The sequence below is a fragment of the Cotesia glomerata genome, linkage group LG8 (assembly GCF_020080835.1).
Source record: "Cotesia glomerata isolate CgM1 linkage group LG8, MPM_Cglom_v2.3, whole genome shotgun sequence".
Lineage (NCBI taxonomy): Eukaryota > Metazoa > Arthropoda > Insecta > Hymenoptera > Braconidae > Cotesia > Cotesia glomerata.
The window spans coordinates 8,797,367-8,814,325 of NC_058165.1; the positions used below are offsets into that span (position 1 = coordinate 8,797,367).

At 30.8% G+C, this 16,959-nt stretch overlaps 1 protein-coding gene across 1 annotated transcript; it reads left to right on the forward strand.

The window, feature by feature from the left end:
* Nucleotides 1-11,194: 11,194 nt before the first annotated feature.
* LOC123270579 (structural maintenance of chromosomes protein 1A) lies at nucleotides 11,195-16,597 on the forward strand. The gene is made up of 3 exons (XM_044736702.1): nucleotides 11,195-11,439; nucleotides 11,595-11,815; nucleotides 13,029-16,597. Exons 1-3 carry the CDS (start codon nucleotides 11,328-11,330, stop codon nucleotides 16,368-16,370), a joined length of 3,675 nt encoding a protein of 1,224 aa, XP_044592637.1. The 5' UTR covers nucleotides 11,195-11,327; the 3' UTR covers nucleotides 16,371-16,597.
* Nucleotides 16,598-16,959: the final 362 nt, after the last annotated feature.

The window sequence follows — 16,959 nt, forward strand, 5'->3', positions numbered from 1 at the left end:
AAAAATAATTTGGGTTATTTTAAACTTGATTGTTTAGAAAAGAAAAATTTTAAACGTCGAAAATTAAAAAAATTCCTGAGTAAAGTCTGAGTACGCAGGTATACGGGTGAAGATCATGTACAATAGATGATATGAGGATGTTCATTGGCTGTTCGGTTACTCATACTTGTAACTGTGATGATTAGTTGTTTGTGTATTGATAGAGGTATAGGTAAGGTAGGTATGAGTAGACGGATTTATAACAACCGGTTTATGACCGTTTTCGCGAGACGCCTTCATCTTCTATTCCACTCGATCTTCTAGATTGTAGATTTCTAGGCTTACATTTTTTAAATTTTATTCAGTAAATGCTTTTTCAGGACTATTTCATTCTATTGCTATGGATTTGATTGGATTGGAATGTTGCTTTTTTTATTCAATTTATAAGCTGTAAGCTATAAGCTACTGCTGGTGATGGATTATCTCGGTGATTAATTGAGATCGGATGGGGGTCATTACAATTCGAATAATTTTATTCTGGTACTGGACTAGAGGCACTGAAAACCGTAAAGTGTAATTGATGATTTGATGATTAATGGTTGATCCCGCCTGCTCGAAATAATTGTAATTGTGAGAAAAATTGATAAAAATTTTGGGGTGGATTTAAAATATTTTTCAATAAAGTTGTCAAAGAAATTTAATTTTTTAATTTAAGAAAATTTGAACTAATGGAGCCATTATTAATTAATACGAAATTTGATTAGTTATTTTTACACTTGTAGTTGAAAGCCCTATCCATTTATTTACCAGGTTTACCAACAAATAACCACTCTCCAAAAAAAAAACAGAACCACTACATTTAAATAACGATGAACGATTGAGTATTTAAATTTATTTTTAGTAATTATTCTATTTCCTAAAGTCTTTTAGCTTGATTATTACGCTTAATAACATAAACTACTTGACTTTGATAAAATGGTCGGTACAATACACAATAATAACAACTATAACAATACAACTATCTATCTACTTATTTTATTTTGTATTTTAACTTTTTAACTCGATCAAACAACTTTAATAAAGCGATAAATACATAAATGTATGTACATATTACTAGAAGAATTTAAGAGGACATAGATATCATCATCATCGTCTTCATCTTGAATCTTAGGATTTAATGTCATTTAACAAAACATTAAAGAGAAGACGTTTTATTAATTCTCTTGTATCTTTTCATACTCTAACTCACATTTATATACTTATACTTATATTTATATTTAAAGTCGCGCATTGCGACTCAAAATAGTTTTCGCAACGCCCTCGTATCTTTTACTCTACTCCATATGATTATTTAGTTCTTTTATTTATTTTTTTTATTGTGTATACTCGCGTATGTCCTCGGTGAAACGCTAGAGGTTAAGGTCGAGGCATTTTTGGATATCTCTTTTTAAATATTTATCTTACTTTAGGTTTTATTTTTTTGTCTACAAATATTATTGTGTTGATTTAATAAATATAAATTTTTTAGGTAAATTTTTTTGTTATTTCAATAGGAAATAGGAAGAGAAATTTCGGGTGATTTTTTTGTGTGATAAATAAATGAATAGTCTTTTAGGGTTTGAAGTTTTTGAGAGGATGGTTTTATCACCGTAAGGTAATATTAAATAAGTTAAAATATTGTTTTGTTGAGATATTTTTTTTTTAATTTAAAAAAAATTCTAAATCTTTTTTATGAAGATTTTAAATAAATTAAGGGTGAAAATTATGCGTAACTTTTAAGAGGAGTTTTTAAAAAGATTATCGTTACTGTAATAAATTAAAAAAAAAAAAAATAGAATAAAAAAGAAAAAAGTTTGGAAAATCCAAAAGTGCACGCCTCATAACGCTCATTTATTTTTTAAGAAAAAATAAATTGTGTAACTGAAAAAAAAAAAAAAAAAAAAATTATAATTAAGTAATTTCTTACAGAGTATTTTTTTTTTTTAAATATCAGCGTCCTTTTTTCTTGTTATATGCGCACGCAGTCTAAAAAAATCTAGCTTTATCAAGTGGCGCCATAGTTTTCACGTGACAAATAAGAAAAATTCGTTTGTCTTTGTACGGTTATATCGTAATAAATTTTAATAAAAATTCAATTTAAAAAAAAAATACGTAAACTAGGCTACTGACATGAAATACAGACCCAGTTCATCGCATTCGTAAACTAATAAAAAAGGTCCGGTCTTGAAATATCAATTTGTTCGGGAGTAATCATTGGTACATCCAAAATGGGGTGACATCCGGACGTCCACGAAAAATTTTTTTCAAAACGTTTTTTTTTTTTTTTTCAAAATAGCTACATGAAATGATTTTAGAAAGTAAAAGATGGTTTAATTTAAGTGTTTTCTCCGTGTACATCTACTTATATTATTGTATAAGTGTAATATGGTTGTGATAGAGATATTTAAAAATCACAAAATTGCTTGACCTTGACGAGTCGAGTATAAAGCACAACCTCACGCGCTTCGCGATATGAGGCGTGCAAAATCTAAAACAAAGACAAACACCTCGATGATATCACTGACGGTAATTACCGCAATTATCCACGATTAATTAGTCACTTATTCTACCCTTGATGTACACAAGAAATCGTGGCATCTTCTAGTCGCGCAGACTCCATCAACGATCCTCATCCTCTCATCCAGTACAAAATAAGAGTGTTATGTAACTATATATAAAGCATCTACATACACTCTATAACTGCTCCAGTCTTTAGTCAGCTTTGTTCACTAATTAATTGCTCATTAATCTAATCAAGAATCAATTAAAAAAGCATCCAACGAGAATAAAATAAAAGTTGATATAATAAAAAAAATTATGTAACTAAGAACAACCGGATCGTAAACGTCCATCCCTCCCCTTTTCGAGAGAATACGCGGAATGCGGGGGAGAATAATATATATATGTACATGGTGAGTAAAGTAGACGTATATAGTTATAGTAGGGCACGGAATGGTGAACAGCTGCCACTGGAAAGGTTTTCAGTGGCCCCATAACCCCCATGCGATTCATCGAAGCGTTGGAGCAGCCCGTGGGCTGTAGCATCTACTCATATATATGTATATAATAGTATAGCCACGTTTAACTTCTTACTACTTATACTTCAATATAATATAATACTATATGTACTCATACTCTAGTACAGTTTTACTATACAAGCATACTCTATTTTTTCGCTTTTAAATAAAAGGATAAAGCCATGCTCAAGTAGTTCTTGACAATTTCGATAATCTTTACAAACACTGTCAGCCTTTTTGTGTACGGACCAAATGTACGCTTTTTTCCATTAAAATTGATTTGGATTTACAAAGTATTCAGATGGAGTCGCTAGTATTAATCTACTAAACAATTAAAAAAAAAAATTAATTGATATCTCTTTTAGTTTTAGAGATACGCTGCACCGTACGAATGTACAAATTTCTGTTTTCAGCTAAACTCATCAAGCCATAAAAAAAAATTTTTGAAGTAAAACTTCTTTAGGCGCGACTAGGGAGTAACTCAGATTTTTTTTCTGACGGAAGTAAGGCTTACTATAGTATGTGTAGTTTCCGCTATTCAAAAATAATAATTTGGATTGGTCGTAAGTAAATGTTGTATACTCCACGCTTCTTGACTTATACGCCAGCTAGTGGCAAATATTATAATCAATTAGGATTATTTATTTCCAATATTTTAAAACGGATCATTTGTGAATAGCAAAGTGAATAAAAATTCAACAGTTTTAAAAAAATTATTTTAAATTGCAAAGTTTTTTGAAAATCTCTAAGTATACTTGTTTATTTATTACTTTTGTAATAAATAAATTATTAATAAATTTTATGACGATTGGGACATTCTATAAAATTCAATTTAGAAAATCCAAAAGTTCACGACTCATAATGCTCATTTAATTATGAAATATTAAAAAAAAAAAAACATAAGTCGTTCAAAATTAGTTGCCGAAAAAACAGTCGTACTAGGAAGGTAATGCACAGTCGCCCCTGGTGGAATAAATGTACATAAATTGTATAGATATATCACCATCCATGTAAATTTTACATGGATATATATATATATATATATATATATATATATATATATATATATATATATAGATCATTATAGATATAGATATACAGTCTTCTGGCTTTTTCATTTAGTTAATTGTACATGAATGATACTGAATTACCTAACCATTCGCATTCGGTGGCCTACAATTTTCCTAAAGAATTAAAAAAAATCTGGAAAACGGTTGACCCTAAAGGCCATCCCTGCAACTTCCCGCTAATTCCATAAATAATCTCTTAAAATTGCACTTATGATGTTTTTGAGCTCTTCGAGCTCAAAAATATAATTTATATGTTATTTTGAGTTCTCTGAGCTCTTAGAGTAAGCTGTTCTAAGCTTTTGAGCTCTTCAAGCTCAAAAGTCTGTTAGAAGCTTAATAAAACAGTATTTTTTAAATTTTCAAACTGCAATAATTTCTAAATGAATGAATCGATTTTCACGTGGTTGGCAGTAATTTATGCAGATTTTCAGAATCTATGATATAATTCTGAATACAATCTGATCGAACCGAAAATCTTAGAGAAATTTGAAAAACTCACTTTTTCCGAATTTTTTTGACATCGATAACCCACGAACCAATCAACCGATTTCCACGTTTTTGGTGGCGATCGACGTGATTTTATGGACTCTAACAATTGTTTTATTTTGTCAAAAACGATCCAAAAAGAAATGTCGAAGTTATGTGAAAAAATACTTTTTTCGAAATTTTTCGTTTTCGATAACTCTCGAACGAATCAACCGATTTTGACGGGATTGGTAACAATCAGCGTGGTTTTTTAAACTTAAGAGCTGATTAGTTTTTGGAATTGATCGGTGAATCCGTTTAGAAGTTATTCCAAAAAAACGATTTTTTGAAAATTTTATTTTTGAGATTTCTCAAAATCTAGCGAATCGAATCGATTCAAATTTTCACGAAATTTAATGGCAATGATACTCTTTAGATCGCCACCTATTTCGATCTGATCGGCCGAGCCGTTCAAAAGTTATAAAAGGTTTACACACACACACACACACACAGCCGCACGGACACCATCGCGGGAATAGTCAGGGAAGCTTCCTGTGACCTTAAAACCTCGAGATCTGATGAAAATTTTTTGACCTATTTTGAGGTTTTTTTCCGTTTCTAGTAAACTAAATCAATTTTTGAATAGTGTCAAATTAATCTCCATTATTATCTTGACAATAGTATGCAAAATATCGGTGACCGTCTCTCTTTTCTCATGCAAAAATTTCTCGCGACAAAAATTGTCCGCAATAATTTCTTGCACAATATTTTTTCACACAAAAACCATAGTAAAAGGGCCATGTTAATGTTTTTTTTTTTTTAGAAATAATTGTACTTAATTGTAAATAATTGGGAGAAATTTTTGCTGAGAAATTTTGGCGGGATTAATAAAGGCGGGGAGCCAAATATAATTAAATTATAATGTGATATTTATTATTCAAGTTAAAATTTAATCATTTCAGTGATATATGCCGTCAACGCCAAATAAGTTTTACTTCAATCGCGCATAAAGGCTACACGCACACACTTTTTTTTTGTTAATTATTTATGGTAATAATATTAGTAGACTTACATGCTTTTTTTTTTGTTTTGATCAAAAATTTTATGTAAAAAAAAAAAATTCAATTCCGTATTTGTAAATTTCGGGTAAAATTAATTCTTTCGACCGCTATCACCAGACTAGCACATTTACGCCCAAATTCTAAAAATAAATAATAATTAGTGACAGTAGAAAATTGTAGGTTGTCAAAATCTCAATCAAAAATCACAATATCAAATTAAAAAAATTAAATAATAAAAATTAGTACAAGATACCTGAATTTCGAGTTATATGTAGTATAATATAGAATAATATATTAATGACGGTTGAACAATTTCGAAAGTTATTTGAGTATGACAAATGATACATCGAAGCCCAAAATATAATATATATAAAAAAAATATACTACGATACAATATTAAACATATATAAACGTGAGAATGTCCACTCGTTAATTTGGATCGAGTATATCGCTTATACTTATTTAAAAAAAAAATGAAAACCGTAGTAAAATAAATAAAATAAAAGTTTTGCCCGCAATATCTCTAAAGAACCAGTTCTCGCGTTAAATTGACGGTTCTCACGCACCAGACTCTACTCTCTTACTCAGACCCTGGTGAAGGTACACACACACATGTAATACTCTTGTCTGTACATGTAATACATAATACCAGCAAGTAGTGAGTGTTATGTAGGCTTCATTGGATTGGAGTAATTACACGGGGCATCAAGCCTCAAACAATCAACACCAAGATGCTATGAGAACCGCTGGGGATGTTGCTGCCTATGCGGGATAAGAGATGCGACCTGATGCTGTTATGTTTTATTATTATCATCATCATTTTTATTTTATTTTATTTGCTTTTTTGTTATTTTGTCTTTTTAAACGCCGGACAACGGGAATGGCGTTGCTCACACATGTACATGGATCTTCAACATTAAAACTAAACACTATACTATATACTCCATATAATCTGCTATGCACTATCGTACTATTTTGAAGGCCAAGGGTACCCTGAATCATCTGTAATTTTTATTTTTATAAGTACTATTGTTATTTTTTCTTTGTTAATTATTTGTAATTAAAACGTAGTAGTCGTAAGATATTAGCTGTGAATTATTGTTTTTTTTTTTTTTATTACTTACAGAACAATTAAATTATTAGTCTCACGCGTGAGTCACTAAAAAATACTGAGATAAAGAGTAAATAATAAAAATATTAATAATGGGTTTGTATGAGCAATCTATGCAGAAAATTGATTTGTTTTTTAATATTATATTTCTTTGGAGCATTTGCTCGTGTGTTTTTTATTGTTTTAATTATGAAAATCTTTTAGTAATAATTATTATGAAAATTTTCAAAGCAACATGAAAATTTTGAAGTCTCAAAATTTTAGTAGAACTTTGTTACGAGATAGAAAAAAGTTTGGAAAATCCAAAAGTGCACGCCTCATAATCTCATTTTTTACAATAAAATTGATTATAATAAAATATAAAAAGCAAAATGATAAAAAACAGAAAACTGCTATGGTTTAGGGGCGCTATAACTCTAAGGTGAGGAAAAAAAATACTATAATAAAATGTATAGATAGATATACAAAAAAATCCGGTCATATATTAGTTTTTTATAAATAATAATTTAATGGAAGTGAATTGAACGCTCATATTAATTAAGAAAATCCGTCGTGTGTTACTTTAGATAATAAAAAAAAAAATTATTCCGGTACGATCATTTTTTCGACCAATTTCCCTGCCACATACACCCATTTATACACGGACATCCAGAAAAGATTATGTTTAATGTTATTATTTAGTATGTTAAAAAAAAAATTGTTATTGAAATATATTTTATGTGCCTGACAAATTATTTGACTTGATATAAGTGTACTCATATTAACCTGTAAGTGCGATATAAATTACAAAAATTCAATTTCAGTTTCAAAAAAACTGTTTTTTTCGAAATGTCGAGAGTAGAGCACAACCTCAACGCTTCGCTTATGAGTCGTGCAATTACGTTAGTATTTTTTTTATCATATAAATAAAAAAAATATTACATTAATGATGAAAATTTTCAGTAAAAAAAAAAAAAAACATATGTATAAAAACTTGAGGATTTTAGTAATGCTTATCTTTGAGAGAAGAAAAGCTTAAGTATTTTCTAACACACCCTAAAAAAATAATCCCCTAAACCAACAATCTAAAAGTTATCGTCACTCAAACTTTAAATTAACTCCCCTACATATGTATTCATTCTACATATCTCAATTTACAACCGTAAAATATTAATCCGATAGTTTCGACATTAATCCCACCTAAAAATGCCTATCATTGAACCCCTATCGACATAAGATTTCACTCGTATAAAAAATTAATGCGTTAGAAAAAACTATAATGTTTCAATTTATCAAAAGTTAATGTGTGATAAATTAATTAAAAATATTATAACATGAAATGTGTTTAAAAATGAAAAAATATTGAAGTATTGAGACTGGAGACGGGGTCTCATTTAAAGGTAAGTTTCTTGACATGTCAAAGAATTAAGTACAAACAAAAATGAAAATATAATTAAATGACAGTGTTGTTAAAAGGATGTTTGCAGTATTTTTTCTGCGATACAAATAGAAACCGGAACTTAAAGGTTCGTGCGCAGAATCGATTATAATCGAGCTCGAGCAACTGCACAACTCCCGTACTGGTCGTGCATAAGAAACAGCCCCGGAGAGGGTTTTGTTCATCCACCAAATTCAGCTACACCATTCCCGGGTCATATTTATATATATTTATGTCAACTCCAACACATATGTTTATGTTTATGTACATCCATATCAATTAAAACCGATGCTTTCCTACCTCACCTATAAGAAATGTCAGACAATTAAACATTTAAATTCAAATATTTAATTTACATTCGCATACCAATCAATTATTAATATTCAGTAGGCTAAATTATAAAAAGTTCATCAATAGTAATAATAAAATTATTGATCAAATATTTTATAAAAAACTTTTAATTCAATTTTTTTAATAAAATTAATCATAAAAAATTTTTTTAATTCATTTCTTCTGAAGAAATTTTAATAAAAAAATTTCTCTGTTATTGGAAAATTTTTAATAATAATACAAATTTTTTTATTGTAATTTAAATAATAATAATAATTATTATTATTATTATTATCAATTTTAAATCAGTCCAAAAATTTTTTTATTATTTTGCAAATTTATAATTTTCTTTTTATCAAGTTCAAAATTTCCAAAAAATTTCAAACTACTAATTTCACACTTATCAGAATGATATTTAATTTTAATAAAATAAAAATTTGTATTTAAAGAATTATTGATCAACAATTGAAAATGATAATTAAAAATGGTAATAATAATAGTAATTATAAATTATCAATGCCAATTGCAGTTCAATGGTGATAATTTACATCGGCGGCTACGACGTAAATGTCAGATGAAATTAAAATTCAAAAATTTCCACCTAACTAAATTAGTTATTCAGCTGATAATTGGAGTAAATAAAATAAAGCAATAATTGTGAAAAAAAAATCAAGAGTGAATCGGACCTTGGAGTAATGGAGGAAGTTGATTTGATAAATGCACGTGCAATTCGGCAGGAGCCGGCCGGCGTCCAAGCGTACGAGGACCAGAAACAACGCCATAGAGGTTTTTGCATAAATCTCGCACTTTCGAGCTTGTTTGTACATTTTTTAGTAAATTATAATGATTATTAATACAATGTTGTAATTAACTAAGTACTTACGTGTGAGAAAAATAGTTGAAGCACAAAAATCGGCGGGAGCACTTGTATTTAACACTTTCCTCACGATCCTTGTCTAGTCTGGTTAGTTCACTCAACTTGACGCCGAAACTTGTGCGCATTTCCCCGCGCGCATTTTCATCCTGCCTATAGCGCACGACACACCATCTGGCGGAAAAATTTTTAAGAATAAATTGGTATTTAGCGCGCTGTGAGAGTTTTTTGTGAGAACTCAAGTGTGGAAAAATTTTAAATTTGAAAATGATGAACAAAAAATCATTTAAACAAATTTAAATAAAATTTTTATTTATTTAAGTTGAAATAATTAAGAAATCGCAAACGCAATTTATTAAAAGTAAGAAATAAGGTCAGAATTATAATTTTTTTTCAAATTTACAATAAAAATTGTTCAATTGTTTCTAATATTTTTGGTTTTCAATAGTAGTTTCTCAAATAATTAATTACTAGATAATATATAAATAAATTAATGAGGTATATTAAATAAATAGTTATTTATATTGAATTTTTTTTATAGTAAATACACTTATTATTTTAAAATTATGTTGAAATGATTAAATCTATTTTGAAGTTAAGAGTTTGTCCTAAATTAAAAATCCATTAAAATAATAATTAAAAAAAGAAAAATTTCGATAAATAATAAACGTATTATATGTATATCGAAGCTAGTATCTCGTTAATTTTTTTAATCCTCGGATATTTTCTTCAGTCCTTAGAAAATAAATGTCGATATAATCATGAAGGCTAGGTTATTTTGTGTTGAGCTGATTATAATTATTTTATCATCAATCGTATTATAAATTTGTATTGAAAAAATTTATTGATTTCTTTACGATTTTTTTTAAGACAAATTTTCATTTTTTTCAACTTGGACACAATTTTTAGTTAAGGTAAAAGACCCAGTTATTGACACTGGCCTAGTTATTGACACTTGCAATTTTATTTAAATTAAATCAAACAAATCGACTCTAATAAATTAATAAATATAAATTTTAAGATAATTGGTTTTTTGAGAACATTTTATTTTTTTAATTAGAATAAAATTGCAAGTGTCAATCAACTAGGCCAGTGTAATAACTGGGTCTTTTACCTTAATTGTTTATTATTTAAATTAATAAAACATATTATGCTGATCTTACTGCAAGGTGGTGTCATTATCCAGAGTTCAAAATGGAATGGATTTATTTGATAGACGTTAAAATAATTTTAAATTTATAATGTTCTTGATTTTACATACTATATTAAATCATAAAAAAAACCGAAATGTTAATGGATGGAAAGTAGTTAAAAATTATTTAAAAAAAAAAGCGATAGTTTGATCAAAATAGCTTTAATTGACTTATTATGAAGTTTCCATAACCAATAGTTATATGTTTCTGTCGGACACTTTTTTTAGTTTGATTTCTAAATTTATTTGAGACAATGAGAAAAATAAATTTTCTGAAAATAAATGAAGCCTTGCCAAGTCTCAACGCTCATGTGTTTTAATTAATAAACTCAAGAAAATTTTGTTTTAGTCATGAACGAAATTTTCATATTTTTCGTAAACTCAATTTTTTTTTGTATTTTTTATATTTTAAAGATTTTATAAAAAATTATTCGATTTTTATTAATATCACAAATAATTAAATAAATTTTTTCATAAAATAAGATGTTAATAATTAAAAATTTTTTTTATAACTAACTTTTTTATTATTTTCTAAATTTATTTAATTTTTTTAACTATTGGTTTAATTACAGTATTTAAATGTCGTGTATTTTTTTAAATGAGCTCGAAGCGCCACCGAGCATGAAACGAAAAAAACAGTCAAATTGCATATGGCCTCCTAAAACGGTAACAGCAATGAGATCTGTGGAATTGTGGCGCGAATTTTTTTCCACCAGTGCTAAATAGATAATAATAAATTAAAAGTGGATAAATAATTACAAACAGCCTCAATATGCCGGCGTTTTTAAAGCATATTGAGGTAGAAAATTTCAAATCCTACAAGGGGAAGCTGGTGATCGGGCCACTGAAGTCCTTTACCGCGGTTGTTGGACCCAATGGATCAGGTTGGTTATGTTTGGCGTCGACTTTATTATTTTCCCACCAATTTCACATAATACACTTATCGAACCCATTTTTTATCTCTATGTTAATAATTTTAACACTAATTTGTTTTTTCTCATTTATTTTGATGATCTTGACTAATAATAAAACCTTTCAGGTAAATCAAACTTCATGGATGCTATAAGTTTTGTTATGGGCGAGAAGACCAGCAGTTTACGTGTCAAAAGATTCAGCGAACTTATCCATGGAGCATCTATAGGGAAACCAGTGTCACGTAGTGCGTCTGTTACTGCCGTTTTTGAGCTTGAAGACGGAAATGAAAAGTCTTTCATGCGATCTGTTCAAGGCTCATCCTCTGAGCATCGTATCAATGGATCTGTAAGTTTTGCTTTCTCCGAGCAGTCCATATCCACACTATTGTCAATTATTTAGTTTTGACATTAATATTTTATACTTTTGTGGTGGTGATAATTTTTACTGTAAAAAATTTAAGAGATATCTGAGAGTTTTTTTTATTTGCATACAAAAATTAATAATTTTCATAAAAAGTTTAAACTAAATAATTATAAATGGGCATAAATTTTTACACAATATTGAAATTAGTAAACATCTAATAATTTTTAGTGTTTTGATAAATAATTATGGAGAAATTGATAAAAACAAAAATTCCAAGTCGAAATTTTCAGAAACTGCCAGTAAAATTTTTTAAAAATATTTACGTCATATTCATTTATTTTTTAAACAAAATAAAATATTGTCATATGTCTGCCAATGTCAGTATTATAATTTTATTATTTAAAAAAATGAGTTTAAATTTTATTAGGAAGTTTTTATTCATTTTAAATAAGATTAATTATATTTAAAGTTACTCAAATAATATTTTTTTTATAGCTTATACTTTCTCAGTATAAATTATTTATCATATTTACAATATAAGTATTTAAAAAATTATTAGACACTAATTTTTGTACAATTTTTGTTTATTTTTTTAAAAAGTTTAAGTTAATTTATCAGTTACAAAATTCTATAGATTTTTGCTATTTTTTTTTTTTTAGTATGATACCAGTATAATCACTATAAATTTGAATATTAGTCATATCAGGCTATAGTTATTTTTTTATTAAATAAAATAAATTTATCAATGACTATGGTCTGTTAATATTGATTGTTTGATACTTAAATTATTAGAAAAAACATGGAATCAAGTAAAAATAGTATTGATTAAAATAAATTGAATTTTATATTATTGTAAGATATTAATTAATTAATATTTCTAAAAAAAAATTCTACAGTTGACAATTTACAAAATTCAACAATTTAATTGGTAATTTTTTTAATAAATAAATTAAATTACTTCAGTTATTAATATCGATTTTGATTAAAAATCTCAATTTTTATTTTTTAGCTTACAAAAATCAAAGATAAAAGTATCAGACGTCTAAAAATGAATTGATCGTTTCTTTGAATAAATTAGAAGATAAAAATTGATATAATTAAAAAAAATATAATAGCTTAGTGACTAATTTGATGTCTCTTAATTTTATTACAAGGCTTATTTAGATAAAAAAAACTATTTCTATTAAAATTTCAGGTGGTGACGAGTCAAGTCTACTTATCAGAGCTAGAACACCTAGGAATAAACGTGAAAGCCAAAAACTTCTTGGTGTTCCAAGGAGCAGTGGAATCGATTGCTATGAAGAACCCGAAGGAGCGTACCGCTCTCTTTGAGGAAATAAGTAATTCCGGTGCCTTGAAAGCTGAGTACGAACGACTGCGTTCGGAGATGCTCCGCGCTGAAGAAGAGACTCAGTTTTCCTATCAGAAAAAGAAAGGAATCGCTGCTGAGCGCAAGGAAGCCAAGCTCGAAAAGGAGGAGGCCGAGAAATACCAGCGTCTGAAGGAAGAATATGTCGAGAAACAGATTGAGCTCCAGTTATTCCGACTCTACCACAATGAAAGAGACATTGAGGACCTGGAGAACACTCAGAAAAAACGACAGCACGACCTGGACAAAATCGAGAAGAAAAAAGAGAAAGCTGAGGAAGTCCTCAAGGACCGCAAAAAAGAACTCGGTAAATTGACCCGCGAGCTTGCGAAAATAGAGCAAGACATCCGGGAAGTCGAAGTCGAGATCACTAAAAAACGGCCTACCTTCATCAAGGCCAAAGAGCGCGTCGCTCACATGCAGAAGAAAGTTGAATCTGCTCACAAGTCTCTTCAGCAAGCTCGAGCTGCTGACGAGGCCCACAAAAAAGATATTGCCGAGCTCCAGGAAGAGCTAAGACAGGTAGAAGAAGCCAAAGCCGCCTACGAAGCTTCCATCGCTGGACAGTCTCAACAGCAAGGTCGTGATGTTCAGCTGGAAGACGAGCAAGTCAGTGAGTACAACCGATTGAAGGAGGAAGCCGGAAAGCAGTCTGCCAGGTATCTCCAGATGCTGGACTCGATAAACCGAGAACAAAAGTCCGACCAAGATCGTCTAGACAACGAGAGTCGCAAGCGCACAGAAATAGAAAATAAGTTCAAGCAGAAAGGGCATATCCGAGACGATCAGCTGAAGCGCGTCGAGAAACTCGAAGAACATATCAAGACTTCGGAAGCGGCACTCGAGGAACAAAAGAAACTTCGCGCAGATCTTCAGAATGATGTCGGTTCTTCAAAAGATACTGTTCAGCGTCTTCAAAGAGAACTTGAGAACATTTCCGAGCAGCTTGGAGACGCCAAAGTAGACAAGCACGAAGTCGCCAGGACTAAAAAAAAGACGGAAATTGTTGAGAATTTCAAACGACTTTTCCCGGGAGTTTACGACAGAATGTATAACATGTGTGAGCCAATTCACAAACGGTATAATGTCGCAGTTACTAAGGTTTTGGGCAAGTATATGGAAGCCATCGTCGTTGATACGGAGAAAACAGCGAGGTCGTGCATTCAGTATCTTAAGGAACAGTATCTTGAACCAGAGACTTTCTTGCCGCTTGATTATATCCAGGCAAAGCCGCTGAAGGAACGTCTAAGGAACATCAAGGAACCGAAGAACGTAAAGTTATTGTACGATGTTCTCCATTTCTCACCCAAGGATATCGACCGAGCGGTTCTGTTCGCAACTAATAACGCTTTGGTCTGTGAAACGCCAGAGGACGCCAACAAGGTCGCCTATGAACTGGACAAAAAGACCAGGTACGACTGTGTAGCGTTAGATGGAACCTTCTACCAGAAGGCTGGAATCATTTCTGGTGGTAGTTTGGATCTGGCCAAAAAAGCCAAGCGTTGGGACGAGAAGCAGATGGCTCAGCTTAAAGCTCAAAAAGAGAAACTTACTGAGGAACTGAGAGAGTGTTTGAAGAAGTCGAGAAAAGAGTCTGAGCTAAATACGATAGAGTCTCAGATCAGAGGTTTGGAAACTAGATTAAAGTACAACAAGAGCGATTTGTTAGGAACGAAGAAGCAGATCGCAGATTGTGATAATGAACTGAAGGAGCTACAGGCTGAGTTAGATCAGTTTGAGCCGACGATTGCAGTTATTGAGAAGACGATGACTGCCAGGGACCAAGAGATCCAGAATATTAAAGAGAAGATGAATAATGTTGAGGATGATGTCTTCACAAGCTTCTGCGAGCAAATTGGAGTAAGTAACATCAGGCAGTACGAAGAAAGGGAGTTGAGGTCGCAGCAAGAAAGAGCCAAGAAGCGAATGGAGTTTGACAATCAGTGCAATCGGATCCAGAACCAGCTGGACTTTGAAAAGCAGAGAGATACTGAGAGCAATGTTCTGAGATGGGAACGTGCTGTCCAGGATGCTGAAGATAAGTTGGAATCCGCTAAACAGACTGAAGCTAACCAGAAGTCAGAGATTGACAATGATGAGACGCAGATGGAGAAGCTTAAGAGCCAGAGAAATACTAAGAAAATGGAGGTTGACGCTAAAGAAGAGGAGATTGGTAAATGTCGTAGGGACGTTGGAGCTATTGCTAAAGATTTACAGGGAGTTCAGAAGCAGCTGAATAATATTGAGACGAAGATAGAGCAACGCAGAGCTGACAGACATGCTATTTTGATGCACTGCAAAATGGAGGACATCGCAGTACCGATGATCCGTGGGAACATGGAGGATATTGCGGGAGACGCAAACAATGATACGAATAATGAAACTTTAAGTACGCAGCAGCAGTACGAGCGCGAGAGTAGGATTACAATTGACTATGGAACGCTGCCGGATAATTTGAAGGAAATAGAAGATGACGAGTTCAAGAAGACGATGGACAAGATCAACAAGGCGATTAATGATTTGCAGAATAATATTCAGAGGATTCAGGCGCCCAATATGAAGGCGATACAGAAGCTGTATCTGGCGAAGGAGAAGCTCCAGGAGACCAATGAAGAGTTTGAACAGTCGAGGAAGAAGGCCAAGAAGGCAAAAACGCTGTTCGAGAAAGTCAAAAAGGAGAGACACGACAAGTTCATGGCGTGTTTCGAGCATGTTGCCAATGAGATCGATCCTATTTACAAAAGCTTGGCGAAAAATCAGTCTGCGCAAGCGTTTCTTAGTCCGGAGAATCCTGAAGAGCCTTACTTGGATGGTATTAATTACAACTGTGTCGCTCCGGGGAAGAGATTCCAACCTATGTCGAATCTCTCTGGAGGAGAGAAAACTGTTGCGGCTCTGGCGCTGCTTTTTGCAATTCATAGTTTCCAGCCAGCGCCATTTTTTGTTCTTGACGAGATAGACGCCGCGTTGGATAACACCAATATCGGGAAGGTAGCGAGCTACATCAGAGACAAGACTAGTTCGTTACAGACAATCGTTATTTCGCTTAAAGAAGAGTTCTACTGTCACGCAGACGCCCTGATTGGGATCTGTCCAGAGGTCGGAAGCTGTCTTGAAAGCAAAGTACTAACGTTAGATCTAACAACTTTTCCTATGAATGTTAATTAAAAAGTTTATTATCTTAATGTTATCTTTATTTATCTTGTCGTTTTATTCCTTATTAGTTACATTTTTTACTTTTATTTAATGAACTAAAACTGAATTACTTAGCTTTATTTTTCGTCTTCTTTAATTTCACTTTATATTATTATTATTATTATTGTAATTCTTGTTTTGATTTAATGGGAAACTTGTACATAAATCAAAGGAAAGATAATAAAACAATTTTTCAATAATTTTTATTTTATGATTAAATATTTTAAGGACAAAAGGTGAGTTTATTGATTTTATTGTCAAAACTATATTTTCAACCACGAGTATCTTTATACGATGTTTCAACTTGGACTTTAATCGATAGAATAATTTTATTTTAATCATGTATTTGTTTTATTAATGATAGTTTTTTCTCATTACCATCCTTTGTATTTTTTTTTCTTAATTTTTTATTTAAAAAATAACTGTTCTTGAAGAATTTTCATTGGTAAGTATATTTTTATAATTATCATTTTTGCCGCTGGTAGACGTTTTAAAAAGAAAAGAAAGAACTTTTTAGCTGTAAGCTGTTATAATAGTAATTAATTAAAAAATTTGTATTTTT